Source organism: Chiloscyllium plagiosum, unplaced genomic scaffold (genome assembly GCF_037043375.1).
Source record: "Chiloscyllium plagiosum isolate Xiang-an unplaced genomic scaffold, Cpla_swu_hap1 HiC_scaffold_5, whole genome shotgun sequence".
Classification (NCBI taxonomy): Eukaryota; Metazoa; Chordata; class Chondrichthyes; order Orectolobiformes; family Hemiscylliidae; genus Chiloscyllium; species Chiloscyllium plagiosum.
The window spans coordinates 61185417-61202578 of NW_028270143.1; the positions used below are offsets into that span (position 1 = coordinate 61185417).

General features: G+C 40.9%; 1 protein-coding gene across 3 annotated transcripts in view; it reads right to left on the bottom strand.

The window, feature by feature from the left end:
* The window catches only part of LOC122549912 (adenylate cyclase type 1-like), a 290855-nt gene that overhangs the window by 238915 nt on the left and 34778 nt on the right, over window positions 1-17162 (bottom strand). For all 3 annotated transcript variants that reach the window (XM_043690132.2, XM_087987226.1, XM_043690134.2), the window contains exon 5: window positions 15559-15670. In XM_043690132.2, coding sequence (XP_043546067.1) covers window positions 15559-15670 — 112 coding nt within the window. The remainder of the gene's footprint in view (window positions 1-15558; window positions 15671-17162) is intronic.

Below are 17162 nucleotides of genomic sequence, written 5' to 3' on the forward strand. Positions count from 1 at the left end.
TTTTTACTGAGATGCAAAATCATTCAGTTCGTCAATTACATACAAAGCAAAATATATTGGCTTAACTATTTAAGTGGAACATGCAGATTAAAATCTTTGCAATTCAAATGATATTTAAAATTGGGAAATCTATTCTCTTGGTTCAGAACTAGTGCGCCATTGGCCATAATTTTAAGAGCACTGGCAAAATAAATGAACTGGAGATCAGAGAATTGATTTATGATGCAGTGAATTGTTAGAAGCTGAAATATTTGCATTGGTAATCATTTCTGAAGCACAGAAGGAAGTTGCTAAAGAAATATAATGTGAAAAATTGAGAGATTATGAGTTAACCTATATTTTGGAATGCACTGACATATTTCATTGTTATGCTGCTGCCAGAACACTTGGTATGTAGGGACAGGCACCCATCTCCTGTGTACGAGTGGGTGCATCTCAGAGCTTTTCACGTGCTTTCTTAGTGTCCACTCACTTCTAATTTACTTGGATGTTCACAACATCTTTGCCTTGCCTTATCTTGCCTTGTTGTGCGTTGCTGCCTGATTCAGAATTTACAGTCACATTACTCCTACCTTGCCTTCCCTTTTAGCACAGACACAAAGCTAGGCAGCTTGTCAGTATTGCCAGTTGTGATCAGTCAAGGGGCTGGACATGTTGCTGTACAGCATCATGCTATGTCAATGTTAAACCTGTACCATATGCCAGCAGCTTATACAAACACACTAAGTCAACATGGATCATCAAGGGTCACTGTTGTGGTAGGGAATTCAATTGGAGGCAGCATGATGGAATACAGAGGGGACTGTTGTTGGCAGGTGTTGGAATGGTATCATTGATCCTACCACAAAAAATCTCCTATTATATTTGCACTGCCTGTGTGTCCTGCATACATTGGAATAAGGTCCACCACAGCAAACATCCATGTACAGATCCTCCTTATCAGCGTTCTCCACATCCTAATATCTCAAAGACCGTACAAACTGTCTTTTCAGAGTGATGTGCATGCTGATCTCTCACATTACTAACAACTTGTACTGTTTCTGATATTCCCCACACAGGTTCATTGGAACTATGTCCAATGGAACCAGCCACAGCTGAGGTCATCTTCACTGTAGCCAGAATGCTGCAACAAAGGTTCAGGTAAATTGAGTAAGAATAAATATGTGCAGGTCAGGTGAATTGGCTGTGCTAAATTGCCCGTAGTGCTAGGTAAAAAGGGGTACAGGTATGGGTGGGTTGCGCTTCGGCGGGTCGGTGTGGACTTGTTGGGCCGAAGGGCCTGTTTCCACACTGTAAGTAATCTAATCTAATCTAAAAAAATGTCAGCAAGCTCAGGGCCTGCAGCAACCTCCAGCAGATGCTCAGCAGCCATCATATTCAGAAGCCACAGCTGAAGCACCCCTCGAAATGTTCAGGTGGTATAGCAAGCCCAGAGTTTATGGTCCCCAAAACCCTTATTCTAGATGAACCAGGTGCACTGCTTCTGCAGACTGAGAATGTCCCAAATGTCTCAGAACTAACATCCGTTCCTGGTGGCTGTCCAGGTGATAGGTGTGCTAAACTTTTATGGAACTGGCTGTACCCAAATGATCTAATGTGGGATCTCTCAATCCTGAGCCAACAAATGTTTCAAAGCTGTTATCAATATAATTTGTGACAGATCACACCACTTAATCTAATTTTTTCTGACAAAGTCATGGCTTGCACCCCCTGAATGCAAGATGCTGTTGACTGTACACATGTTGGACAGAGAATATCATTTCAAACCGCAACAGAGTTCATCAAAAGAAAAGGGTTCCAGTCAATGTGCAAGCCATGTGTGACAATCAATACCAGATCTTAGAAGACTAGACCAGGTACCCTGGAGACTACATGATAGTTTGACCGCCCCCACTTCCCCCCCCCCCCCCCCACCCACCCCAACCCCCCGGCCGACTGAGGCCAAGCGTTGCAGTCTATTCTTCCATCATTGAAACATCTGCCATATCTTTGGCCCCTTCAGCCACAAGAGATAGATCAACTCCTTTTTTTGAAAACGTGTGTTTTGGCTGCAGCACTTTGTGGTAGTGAATTCCACAGGTTCACCACTCATGGGCGAAAAAATTTCTCATCTGAGCCCTGAAAGGTTTACCTCTTACCCTTAATCTATGACGACTAATTCTGGACTCCCCACCATTGTGAACATTGCTCCTGCATTGAATCTGTCCAGTCGTGTTAGAATTTTATGGGTTTCTATGAGATTCTCGTCTTGCCAGACAAAAATGACAAATATGTTAAACCCATGTTGACTTAGTGTGTTTGATGTGTAAGCTGCTGGCATATGGTACAGGTTTAACATGTTTAACAAACTGAGCTCCAGGATGAACATTTCCCATCAACCACCACCCTCAGTCTTCTTTCAGCCAACCAATTTCTGATCCAAAAACTGTTAAATCACCTTCAATCCCAAAACTCCTTATTTTGTGCAATAGCCTACTGTGTGGAACCTTACCAAATGCCTTACTAAAGTCCATATACACCACATCAACCGCCTTACCTTCATCCATCTGTTTTGTCACCTTCTCAAAGAACTCAATGAATTTAGTGAGACAAGATTTACCCTTCACAAAACTCTGTTGACTATCCCTAATCAAATTATTCCTTTCCAGATGATTATAAATCCTATCTATCTCTTATAACCTTTTCCAACACCTTACCCACAACCAAAGTAAAACTCACTAGCCTATAATTAACAGGGTTGTCCCAACTCCTCTTCTTAAACAGGGAACAACATTTGCTATCCTCCAGTATTCTGGCAGCAATCCTGTCAACAATGATGACAAAGATCAAAGCCAATGGCTCTGCAATCTTCTCCCTGGTTTCCCAGAGAATCAGAGGGTAAATCCCATCCGGCCCGGGGGTCTTATCTATTTCCAGATCTTCCAAAATTGCTAAAACCTCCTCTTTGTCAACCTCAATCCCATCTAATCTTGTAGCCTGTATCTCCATATTTTCACTAGCATTGCCTTTTTACAATGTGAATTTTGACAAAAAGTATTCATTAAAGCACTTCCCTCACGTCCTCAGATTCCACCCACAACCTTTGCTAATGCTCTTCCACTACTATCTTTAATTGACCCTAATCTTACTCTAGTCATTCTTTTATTCCTGATATACCTATAGAAGGTTAGGGTTTTCCTTGATCCTATCTGCCAATATTTCCCCTCATGGCTCTTCTTAGCCCTCTCATTAGATTAGATTAGATTACTTACAGTGTGGAAACAGGCCCTTCGGCCCAACAAGTCCACACCGACCCGCCGAAGCGCACCCACTCATTACCCTACATTTACCCCTTTACCTAACACTACAGGCAATTTAGCACGGCCAATTCACCTGACCTGCACATCTTTGGACTGTGGGAGGAAACCGGAGCACCCGGAGGAAACCCACGCAGACACAGGGAGAAGGTGCAAATTCCACACAGTCAGTCGCCTGAGTCGGGAATTGAACCCGGGTCTCTGGCGCTGTGAAGCAGCAGTGCTAACCACTGTGCCACCCACAAGATCTTTTCTGGATAACTTATAACTCTCAAGCCCCCTATGTGAGCCTTCATGCCTCCTCACGTAAGCCTTCCTCTTCCTCTTGACAAAAGCTTCAACTTCTTTAGTAAACTGTGGCTCGCTCGCTCGACAACTACCTCCCTACCTGATGGTATATACTGATCAAGGATCTGCAGTAGCTCTTCCTTGAATAAGTCCACATTTCAAGAGTGTCCATTTCCGGCAGTTTCCTTCCCCATCCTAAGCATCCTAAATCTTCCCTAATTGCATCATAATTGCCTTTACCCATTTTACCTCTTTCCCTGCAGTATATGCCTGCCTATTGCTCTTGTAAACATAACCGAATTATGGGCACCAATGCCAAAGTGCTCACCTAACTCCAAATCTAACATCTGGCAGGGTTCATTCCCTAGTTAATCCAATATGGCATCACCCCTTGTTGGCCTACTGTGTCAGTAAACCCTCCTGCACACACTGAACAAAAACTGACATCGAAACGACTTGAACTATAGTATTCCCAGCTGAAAATGTGTTGCGGGAAAAGCGCAGCAGGTCAGGCAGCATCCAAGGAGCAGGCGAATCGACATTTCAGGCATGAGCCCTTCTTCAGGAATCCTAAAGAATTCTGAAGAATTCTGATTCCTGAAGAAGGGCTCATGCCCGAAACGTCGATTCTCTTGCTCCTTGGATGCTGCCTGACCTGCTGCGCTTTTCCAGCAACACATTTTCAGCTCTGATCTCCAGCATCTGCAGTCCTCACTTTCTCCTATAGTATTCCCAGTCAATATTGGGTAAGTTAAAGTCCCCCATAACAACTATTCTGTTATTCTCGCTCCTATCGTGAATCATCTTTGCTATCCTTTCCTCAACATCCCTGGAACAATTCAGAGGCCTGTAGCAAACTCCCAACATTTTGAGTTGTTGTTTAAAAGACAAGCAACCTCTATCTACTCCCAGAATGCACATGCAAATTTTTTCTGTTTTCCACTTTTCCTACTGTTCAACGAAAGTTAACGTTTTCATCTATTGAATGTGTTCCAATAGGGAATGCTTGCACATTGAAGAATGACAAGATGCAATGCATCAGAGAGAAAAAGTAGAACTCTCTTCGACAGGATTCGAACATGGTAGGGTGCAAAGAATGACTACCCTGTGCAGCGAGGAAATCAAACAGATGAAGATGTAAAGTCATTATTCACTTACCAATGTGATGTGGTTAGGTGGCCACCAGCAGAAATAGCTACTAGACTATTTAAGAGCTACAATCAAGCATGCTTGGAATTTTGGTCAAGCTAGTTTAAATTCTGACCTCAGTTAAAACTGCAGTGAAGACATGTTGTGACCTTAAGTTTCCAAATCAGGCAAGTATAACGGTTGTCCCTGGATAGGCTGGCACCGCTATTACCTTATATTTGACATGGAGTATCACTGTTTATGGCTCAGTGTAAACTTCTGGGAGTCAGTTACCAGCAAATTCCATTGGCTGGGATTGAAGAATGTGATCAGGCTTTGATCAATTTATTGGCTGCGTTCCAGAGATCTTTCTGGAAATAAGAAATTTTACAGATCAAAGGAATTTTCCCAGAGGAGAAGTAGTCTCCTAGAAATGAGAAAAATGCCATCAAGTAATTTTCAGTAAGGCAAAGAACCATGATGCAAGACCGACATGGAGAACAAAGTTGGCCACTTCACTCGAATCAAGGTAGTATTTGATTCAAGTAAAACTTATTGAGTTAGAGTTTGGATTAAATGTATTAAGTTAAAGTAATATGAAATGAAGTTAAATGGAGTTAAATTTGAAGTGAAGTTCAATCAAATAAGTAGTAAATGAGGCAATGAATGTATGTTTTATATTAGGTATTGGTACTTAAAGAGTTTGAATAAAGAAGTGGGGGGGGGGATCTAAGATGGCGGCGATCTGAGAAGATCACATTGCAGAGCTTCGCATCGCAGCAGGAGCAGGACAGTCCTTTAACCCACCCAACCCAGGTCATCAGGATTTCTTGGGGTGTTGGAAAGATTGTGGAGCCCAAAGAAACATTTAAAAATTGACTTACCTGTATTTTCAGCTATCCAGAAATGCCTAAAAAGGGAGGACCAGCATCTGAGGGCGGGCCTGCAGCAGCCTCAGAGCAGATTAATCTCCAGGACCTGGTGAACCAGCTCTCGAAATCTCGCGAGATGTTGGGGAAACAGATTGAAGATAAGCTGGCTCTAGTCTCTCTCATGCTGCAGAAGCATGAGCAGCAGCTGGGAGACCTGGAGAAGAGGACAGATGAGGTGGAGCACAGGGTCACAGTGGTGGAAGCTGATGCCAGTTCATTCAAGGAAGAGATCCAAGCCCTGAAGACGCAGGTTTGTAATTTGCGTGACCAAGTGGATGATCTTGAAAACAGGAGCAGGAGAAAAAAATATTTGGATCATCAGTCTGCCTGAGGGTAAGGAGGGTGAGTGGCCTGCGGAATTTGTTGAAGATTGGCTTCCGAAATTCCTTGACTTGGAGACTGGCATGAGAGAATTGAAGATAGAGAGGGCTCACCGGGTCGCAGCACGGAGGTCGTGTCTGGATCAACGCCCTCGTCCTTTTCTGGTGGGGTTCCATCATTACCGGGATAAGGAGTGAGTCGTGGAGGCTTCCAGACTCCAGGAGAAGGATCCAAAGCCCCTAACTTACGAGGAGTCTAAGATCATGTTTTTTCAGGACTTTTCAGCGGCGGTGATCCAGAAACAAAAATTGTATGATGGTGTCAAGAGAAGATTGAAGGAGCTTGGGATTCAGTACTGCCTGAGATATCCGGCAGTGCTTCGGATCATCTTAGATGGATCCACGCATCTCTTTGACTCATTGGAGAAGGCAAGAGACTTTGTGGACAAACTAACCTAAGTTAAACAATTGTAGTATGTATAAATATCATTGCTTGGGTATGTGTTTATCATTCTTTAAAAGAAATGGATGAAATCGGGTTGGAGCTTTGTTTTTCCCCCCTTTTTTTCCCCTCTATTGATAATAATTTGGTTTAAACTATGTCTGGCGGTGGTTAAGATGTACATTTTAAATTTCTAAGTTAGGACACACCAAAGGATGGGTGGGGTATTTATTCCCTTTTTTTAAAAAAAATAAAAGAATTTTTTTTAATTCATATTGATATTCTATGGGGTGTTTATTCTTTTTAGCTTGTGTTTGCGATGCGGCTATAGCTGGGAGAAGTGAAGGTGGTTGAGATGGTTAGATGCCTATTTATGGGCAGTTCGGGACGGGTAGTTGCCCGCTCCGGACAGGGGATGAGTTCCCCTACTCACCGCTATTGGCGCTTTATATGTTGGTTTGTTTTCTGGTTTTTGTTGGTTTTTACTTTTAAGAATTTTGTACGTTTGTTAAATGTAGTGGTTTTAGTTTATGTAGTTTTTATATTTGGTGGATCATGCAACACTAAGGCTCAGTAATTTTTGGTTCAGGTTCCTCCTCTCTGGAATTTAAATGTAATTGCAGAAGATTATGGCTAATGATTTGATTAAATGGTGTACCTGGAATATCAAGGGAAGTCACTCACCAATTAAGAGAAAGAAGGTACTCAAGTCTTAGAAAGGAGAAGGCGGATATTGCTTTGTTACAGGAGACTCATTTGGATGACAAGGGGCATCTGAGATTACAGCAGAATGGCTTTGACCAAGTTTATTTTTCATTATTTAATACCAGAAGTAGGAGAGTGGTTATATTGGTTAGGAAAAATCTCATTTAAATTGTTGGAATGTGTAAAAGACACATACGGGAGGTTTGTAATTCTTAAAGCCTTGATAAATGGGGAATAATATGGCATTTTAAATGTTTATTGTCCCCCAGCTCATCCTCTTAAATTCTTGGTAGATGCTTTTTCTAAACTGATAAGTCTCGGCACATCATTATAGGGGGAGATTTTAACTGCCTCATGGACCCCACAGTAGACAAGTTGCCTAAAAGGTCCCTCGATACCCTCTGCACAAACTAAACAGTTATTGGGTTTGTGTGGGGAATTAGCTTTGGTGGGCGTCTGGAGGTGCCTCCACCCTACAGGTAGGGATTTCACATTTTTTTCCAATCCGCACAGATGTCAGACGAGGATTGATTTTTTTTTTCTGACCCCTGCGACAACCCTTGATCTGGTGGCATCCTGTACAATTGGTAATATTGCCATCTCTGATCATGCTCCAGTGTACCTCATGTTTAAAATTAAGGATGTTACAGTGGATTCAAGGTACTGGCGAATGGACCCCTTTATTCTCATGGGCAGCAAGTTTGTGGAGTATTCCTCTAGGGAATTTCAGGCATTCCTAGACATCAACTTAGGCTCAGTTGATAGCTCATCTGTTCTCTGGGAAACTGCCAAAGTGTATGCCAGAGGGTTAGTTATTTCATGTTCCACAAGTAGGAAGCGGCAGGAGGGGGAGCAGCAACGTCTCCTTGAAGCACAGTTGAAGGCAGCCGAGAAGGCCTATTTTGACAGACCCTCGTTGGTCAAACTACAGATTACGGCACTGCGGTCTGCACTAAATTCCATGCTCACGCAGACGGCAAAGGAGCTGACTTTTGCAAAGCAAAGATTGTACGAGCATGGTGACAAGCCAGGCAAATACCTTGCCAGAAAGAGAAATGCCCCACAAACCATTACAGCGATTAGGGAAGGGTCTAGGAACCTAACATGTGATTCTAAAAAGATTAATGTGGCGTTCCAGAGATTCTACTCTAAATTATATCAGTGAGAATTGTGAGGAGGGGCAGGCCAAAATGGAATCCTTTTTAGGGATCTGAAACTCACGGGTGTGACTCCCGAACAACAGTCCTTCCTCAATGCCCCATTATCAGAGCAAGTGTAGGAAGCTGTGAGGCAGCTTCAGAGAGGAAAGGTGCCCGGTCCTGATGGACATCCCAGTGAATTCTCGAAGGAATTTATAAGTATACTGTCAGGCCCGATCCTGAATATATTTAATGATTCACACAGTCATGTTTGTCTCCCACCATCTCGGAGGTCAGTATTTCACTTAACCTTAAAAGGAAGGATCTGGAAGACTGTGCTTCATACAGGCCCATCTCGCTCTTAAATGTGGACTTTAAGATCCTTTCTAAGGCTCTTGCATTAAGGCTGGAGACTGTGTTACCTTCTACTATTAAAGAGGATCAGACGGGCTTCATAAAGGGTCGCAGATCCTCCAATAACGTTAAGAGGCTGCTTAACGTAATTCAAGCATGCCAACAGCAGTCAATACAGGGATTGGTGATTTCTTTAGATGCAGAGAAGGCATTTGACAGTTGAGTGGCCGTACCTTTTCTATACTCTAGACCGGTTTGGTCTGGGCGAAGTTTTCATAAGATGGGTAAAGGTTCTCTACAGTGTACCTCTTGCTGCGGTCATTACCAACGGGGTACGATCAAGCAATTTTAATATTTCTAGGGGCAGCTGGCAGGGCTGTCCCCTTTCACCATTACTTTTTACGTTGGTGATTGAACCGTTGGCAGAGGCCATTTGTGGGGATCTCAATATATGAGCTCCAGAAGTGGGGTCAAAATTACATAAGATCTCGCTGTATGCAGCTGATGTTCCAATTTTCTTGACAAATCCAGCAGTTTCAGTCCCTTGCCTGATACAATGCATTCACGCGTTTGGTGCTTTTTCAGGGTATAAGATTAATTTTGCTAAATCAGAGGCTATGCCTCTGGGTGGTCTTACGAAAGAGTTGGCTCTTGAGTGACTATAGATTCCCATTTAGGTGGCCACAGGGGGGTTGTGTGTATTTGGGCATATTCATTACTCCAGTTCTGGATTGGCTGTTCAAAGCCAATTTTACTCAATTATTTGAAAAAAATTAAACATGATCTCCAAAGATGGGAGGCACTTCCAGTCTCATGGTTGGGTCGGATAGTGCTTATTAAGATAAATATTCTCCCTCGTTTGCTATACCTTATATGGATGCTCCCCCTGATTTTCAATAAACAAACACTCAGGAGACTGAAGAGTTGGTTCAGTTCCTTTACCTGGCACCATAAACAGCCCCTCATTAAATTAGCCAAACTGAAGTTGCCTCACAGATTGGGGGGAGTAGACCTTCCGGACATTAAAAATTACCAATTAAGCTGGCTTTTGACCTACGTAAGTGATTGGGTTTGTGGGGACCCTCTTTCAATATGGGTAGATATCGAAGTCTCCCAGGCAAGGTGTCCCCTTACCAGTTTGCTGTTTTGGACAAGGTGGGGACAGTTAGGGAATATTGCCATAACCCAGTAGTCATCAATACTGTTAAAGCATGGAGGGCAATTCGGCAGAGGGAAGGTAATATTGGCAAAACATCTTTGTTTACACCTTTAGTGGGTATGCAGAGTTTTCAACCAGGTATGATAGATTCAGGATTTAAATGTTGGACAGCTAGAGGTATATCTTGCATGGGTGATTTATTCGAGGGAGATGTAATGATGTCCTTCAATCAGTTAGTACGGAAGTACGAGTAACCTAATAGAGACCTCTTTCGTTTTTTTTCCAAGTTTTCAGGATTTTATTCAAAAAAAGGACCACACTTTTGACTGATCCCTACAAATCTGACATAGAAAGAGGGGTACTAAGGGCTAAGAGTACACTCTCTGTCAGTACTCTATATCACCAATTGGGGGGGGGTGCCACCTTAGATGAGTCTGATCGACTCTGCAAGATGTGGGAAAGAGAGCTGGGTGTTGAAGTTTCTTCAGAGGCATGGGAGGATATTTGGGAGAATGCAAGGAAGATATCAATTTGCAATAGGACCCATGCTTTACAGTTGAAGATTCTCCACAGGATCCACTTAGCCCCAGACCGTTTGTCAAAATTTAAACCAGGGGTATCTTCAGCATGCCCCAAGTGCAAGGTCTGTACGGGTACTCTTACCCATTGTCTTTGGTCTTGTGACAGGCTTCAAACATATTGGAGTGCTGTGGTGGGTGCAATGGAGAGGAATTTAGATGTAGGGGTGGAGAAGGACCCCATTAGCTCCTTTTGGGCCTACCCATTATATTTCCTGCAGACTCGCAAAAGGCAAAAAACTTTTCAATATTCTTACATTCTGTGCAAGGAAGAATATCTTGCTAGGTTGGATATCAGAAAACCCTCCAGGCCTGTCGGGTTGGCGGAAGATTGTTATAGAGCATACTCCCCTGGATTTTCTCACAACTATGGTACACCACAAAACTGAGAATTTTTACAAGACATGGCAACCCTTTTTGAAATACCTGGACACAGATTTATCTGCCACACTAACAAGGGCTTTTATATAGCCGTAACGATTGTGTTTCATGAGTCCAATATCCAGGGAGGTGGAATTGTGAATGTAGGAGTGTTTTGTTTGGCTGGGCTGAGTTATTACTATTTATTTGTTTGTTGTTAGGTATTTAGTTAGTTAAGTTAAATAGCTAGTTTAGTTTTTTTTTAATTTTATACTTCTCCATATATGTTTATGCATTCGTATAGGAAGGTGGGTTGGGGAATTTTTTTTATTATTTGGGTTTAGTTTTGTACTGTTTTGAATTGCATTGATTTGTATTTGTTGTAATATTTTAAAATATATTTTTTCTTAATAAAAGTATATTATAAAAAAAGGGTTTATTTAACTAAGTTCTGAGGCTGTTCCCTGCCTTTGGTATTTCTCATAAGGGAATACACAGGTAACAGATTGGTGTACTCCTTTTCAGGCAATAGTGAGATTCTATCTTCCTCGAAAGGTCACCCATGCTATGTCTCATCAGAAGCTTCTAATTTTTGATTTCCTCTCACTTCATATGGTGTGAAAGGCTCCTCATATCTAGCAGTGATTGACCTGGGAGAAAGCAGGGCTTTGAATATGGCACCAGCAGCAGAAATCCCAGACGTTCCAGAACACTAGTATGTACTTCTACCACTGGTTGAGCACACAATAGCGAAGGTGCAGCACCATAGAGACCTGGTCCATGGATGTAGGCTTGCTCACTGAGCCGGAAGGTTCATTTTCAGACGTTTCATCACCATATTAGGTAACATCCTCACTGAGCCTATCGATGAACCCTCATTGAAGAGGTTACCTAGTACAGTGGCGAAACGTCTAAAAATGAACCTTGCAGCTCAATGAGTAAACCTACATCCAGATCCTCAACCTGAGCTATAAATCTTCTCAAAACTCGCTAACATGGTCCATACATAAAGAGGTGAGCAGCAGAGTATTGAATGAGATAATTTGTTAGAGCTCACTGAGAGAAACCCTCCGTGAAACTCCCTAAGCTGACATATGCCATGTTTGATACAAATCCAACTTACATTCCAAGGAACATATTGGTCTCCTGATTCTTCCAATGACAATTTACCAACTCTCACTTCTTTGTGTTGAAGTTCATGTCCCAACTGTGGTCCTGTTCTACAAAATTATAAATACCTTCTTACATTTTAACACAGACCTTCTGTGTTAATAAGGTTTAATTTTATGTCATCTAAAAATTTTGAAATAGTACTCAAACTCTTAAGCCCAAACATCAATATAAGTGGTGAACACCAGTGATCCTTGTTTAACCCCCTAATCAATACCTATTTTCCAAAAGTTGGCCTGTCTAACTAACTTTAATCTCTACTATTGACTTTGTTTTATAGCCAACTTGCTATCCAGTCTTCTACATGTTCCTCGACTCCATGTGTTTAGATCAGAGTTATCAACATATTGTATTGTAGTTTATCAAAAACCAACATATTATTTCAGTATCCTTATCAATGCTTTCAGTTACTGCTTCAAAGCTAAGAATGATGAAACATGCCTTGTCTTTTAAAATCCATGCTACATTTTAATTTATTTTCAGTTTTACATGTTCAATGTTTTTTTCTATTATATTTTCGAGTAAGAATATTAACAACTTTCCCACAACCAAGGCTAAGCTAATTGGTCTATCATTCCTTGGACTTGTTCCATTTCACATTTAAACAAGGGAATCACTAACTCTCCACAGTGCTGTTCTCTCATCCAGAACCTTTTAACACAGCTGATGTGTTCTCAAAATGATGGTCAACCTAACAGTAGTCACACAAAATGCAATGACAATTGTACAAAAACACTGGAAAGCAAAAGAGATGTAGATGTAGTCAGTCAAATTCACACTTCTAAGCAAATTAAGTCAATCTTCTAAAGAGATAAAAGCCATTTTAAAAATCCTTATTTGAGTTGTGAAACCACTGAGTACTGCAGAACAAATACAGTTCATTATTTTGAAATACCTTGATAGATATTTAAGGTGAATCATAAAAAAAAGAAAGGCCTAACTTCAAAATTGTGCATTTATCTTAAGGTGTAAAGTAGGCAAAACAATTAACTAATATACAAATGTGCTAATACAGAAACTTGATAAACACAGAGAACCACGCCAAATCGATCCTTTTATTGGTGACCCTGACAGAGTAGGTTTAATATTATGTCCCTTCAGTTTCTAATTTTACATTTGTTTAGACTAATTGAGGTTTGTGATTTGTGATGTTACAAAGGCATGGTCCCAAGAACAAATTTTAATTTAAATTTATAATATTCATTGATGTTTTATTTTGTTATAGGACATCTTTATAGGGCTGTGTCTTGTTAATTTTGTTTTTTGTGGTTTATCGGATTTCAAAACAGTAGATTGGGGTGACAAAAGACTGCTTCGAAAGAGGCTCCAAATAATCATTTGGATATGGAGCAGCCGTGAATTTGAATTAGAATCCCTACGGTGTGGAAACAAGCCCTTCGGGCCAACAAGTCCACACCAGTGGGCGGCACGGTGGCTAGCACTGCTGCCTCACAGCGCCAGAGACCCGGGTTCAATTCCCGAATCAGGCGACAGACTGTGTGGAGTTTGCACGTTCTCCCCGTGTCTGAGTGGGTTTCCTCCGGGTGCTCCGGTTTCCTCCCACAGTCCAAAGATGTGCAGGTTAGGTGATTTGGCCATGCTAAATTGCCCGTAGTGTTAGGTAAGGGGTAAATGTAGGGGTATGGGTGGGTTGCGCTTCGGCGGGGCGGTGTGGACTTGTTGGGCCGAAGGGCCTGTTTCCACACTAATTAATCTAATCTAATCTAATCTAATCTAATAAAAAAAACAACCGCCAAAGAGTAACCCAGACCCATTCCCATTCCTCTACCCTATCTTACCCCTGACTAATGCACCTAATCTACACATCTCTGAACACTATGGGCAATTTAGCATGAACAAATCACCTAACGTGCATATATGTTTGGATTGTGGGAGGAAACTGGAGCACCCAGAGGAAACCCACAGAGACACAGGGAGAATGTGCAAACTCCATACAGATTGCCACCTAAGGCTGGGATCTGGCACTGTGAGGCAGCAGTGCTAACCACTGAGCCACCATGCTGACCCTAAACACTTGCAAACCCCAACGCTATACCTGGTCAGTGTGGGGGTTGAACCTACACAACCTTGGTGTTATTAGCTCAGATGGCTAGAGCCTGGTGCTAATAAGTTTTCATTGGACTTAAACATAGCACATCCTGAACAAGCTGCAGCAACATATCAAGCTATCCGCACAAGTGACAGTGGTGGGATTCAAACCTATGTCTCCTTCAAGGACTGGAACCTTAATCCAGTGCCTTAGACTATTCGGCCATGCTACCAGCAGCCAATAGCTTCTACTAGCTCCACAATGCAATCTATGATCATTGCCAGTCTGTCCACTAATAGATCTTTCCCATCCAACCCTTTCTTCCACTTGACATCTCAATGCCATTCCACCCAGTGAAATTTACCCTTGGGCAACTACTCCATTCAGTGCATTATTGGTTTCACAGTACACCTGAATAGTTAGAAGGCTGTTTGGAATTATAATTGTGTGATGAATTCAGTTCAGTCCTCTGCACTTATCTGTACATGCAAAAAAGCAACCATGATTTTAATTATATATTGTTAGAGTTGTGCCTCAGAGTATATGGAACAAATAGAGTTGAGATGCCAATCAGCCATGATGTCATTGAAAGGGCAAGCAAACTCAAGTGACTGAACAGGCTACTCCAGTTCCTGTGTTCTATAAATATGAGATTTTGTAATGTATCAGGAATGTTATCCTAGCTCTTCAAAATTTAATATGTTTGAATAGTTGTAATTAAAAACATGCTCTGCATTATTATTACACAGCTTGTAGGATTTTGCAAAAGGAAGATGCATTCAATTTCTGAGATGCAGTGCAATTAGAGCACAGGATTTCAGCAAGAAATAAATGTAACCTTCCACTCCGGTGAGCCCCTGAGCAGAGACAGCACACTGCAAGGGAGAGTAAAGATCAGATATGACAATGAAGTCTGCTATTGTCATGTCACGTTATCTACTTCTGAATAGCAGAATAAGAAGGGCTTTAGAAGTAGATTACAAAGACCTGCCATCTTAACAACTGAGATGAGACTTAAAATTAATTTCAATGGAGGGTACCAATTCTAGGAAATCCTGATATCCAAAAGTGTAAGTAACAATGTAATGCAGATTATTAATTATTTTGTGGCTAACCCCCTCCAAAACAAATCAAGTTTATGCAATAACATTTAAGGAAAAATTCACATTTTTTGGCTAATGAGGCATTAAATATGTTGCAATACTGGTTAACAAAATGGAGAAAGAAAATTGCATTCACAACCTATGTATATTCAAAGCATTGCTGAATAAAATGTAAGTAACAACTACACTACAAGCTGCAATAGATCAATTTGCTGTAACATAATAATAATAATAATACTTACTATTATAATAATCTCCAGTTTTCTTTCAAAATCAGATTGACTATCTGATATGGCTGATTGAAGTCCAAATGATTAATATGCAGTGTAATGTGTTTATTGAATGTTTCTCAGAAGAAAATGACTCAACAGTCTAAATTCTACTTCTGTTAGGGATCATTAAACAGTGTACATCGTTGGCAATGAAGAGAAATAAAATCTAAGGCAATCTATTCATCCTCTTTATCACCAATCAATTAAGAGAAAATTCAACAAAACTTAATGAAAAAGGAAAATCATTCAAAAATATACTCACTGTGGCGAGCTCATCAAACTTGCCAAAGAGTTCATTTAAAAGCTTGACTAGTTCCTGTGCAGTGCACTGTGAAGCCAAACTGGTGAAGCCCACAATATCCGCAAATAAGATGCTGAGGGAGAAGAAATAAATTAAATTTAAGTCCTATCTTGCCAAATAGCTGCAAAAAAAATGTCTAGGTATAACAATGAAGATTTAACATAATGCCAAGAGGACTGTTCAACCTCCACCCTGGATCTTTGTAATATAGAGATTAGATTAGGGGGTTAAATCTTGTCTTGTGTGCCAGATTATCAACGTTGTAGCATTGAGACAGGGGGCAGACACATACATGTGCTTGCAGACACATACACCCATTTGCTCATCACATTTTTCCAATGCACCAGCTGGAAGCAGCTTCATCCAACTGTATCTTCCACTGCCCTGTAACTGAGCTCATGCAAATCCAAATTGCAATCATATAATGGACAGTGAGGATTGCAGGATGCTGCAGTTTAAAGAGAATCTTAAAGTAACGAAGAGAAGATTCAGACAAAACATTTAGACCACATTTTCCCTTAATCTTCTGCGTATTTTTTTTCTGCTCGCTCTCAATGGTTCACAGTGAGGCTTTGTGCAAAATGTTTAAATTTACTTTTCCCACCTTGTTATTTTTGGTGTCTATATGCTTCACATTGCAAATCCCTTGTCTGAGTATTCTTAGTATGATTCCATTGTGCTTCAATTGTACTTGTTCTTTACCACTTCAAATTGAGTTACTCAAGTCGAGAGAAATCAGGTCCCACATTTATTTACTTTGATATGATTCGGAGATGCCAGTGTTGGACTGGGGTGTACAAAGTTAAAAATCACACAACACCAGGTTATAGCCCAACAGATTTAATTGAAAGCTAGTGTGCTTCCAATTAAACCTGTTGGACTATAACCTGGTGTTTTGTGATTTTTAACTTTATTTTGATACAATCATAAAATCAATGTTAATTCTTTTAAAACAAAAAAGTCAAAAACAATGAGACACAAATGGATATTGTGTGTAATAGAATTGGTATTCATGAATAGCTCAGACTAGAAAAGTTCATTTTTTGCTCATTATCAATTAATTTATGGAGTACATAGAAAATCTATTTAACTTGTGTGATAAAATGTTATATGAACAAATTCTCTTCATAAAAGCAAAATAATGCAGATGCTGGGTGTGAGACACGATTTCGGTACAAATAGTTAAGATGTGCATGACCTCAGAGTCTAAGGGGAATAGAGCCGTGGGGGTAGGGTAAAACATGCTTCTCTATAATAAAGGACGAGACATCTGCTGCTACAGAGTAGAAAAACAAGTCCTTGATTGATAAGACCACTAACTCTGACAGAGAAGTATAAGTCCTTGACTGATAAGACTACAGGGTAGAAAAACAACTCGGGAAACTGTTGCAGACTTTGTGAGAATGTGAACCTCGTGACTCTTTAGAGCTATAGAGGGGAGGGACTTGTACTGTATTTAATCAGAAGCATTGTTAGCCTGGCGCGCCTTTTTTTTCTCAAGGGTGTCCAACTCTGCAGACTTGTTAATAAAACTTTGTTTTCCTGAATTTGTCTAGAGCGATTAT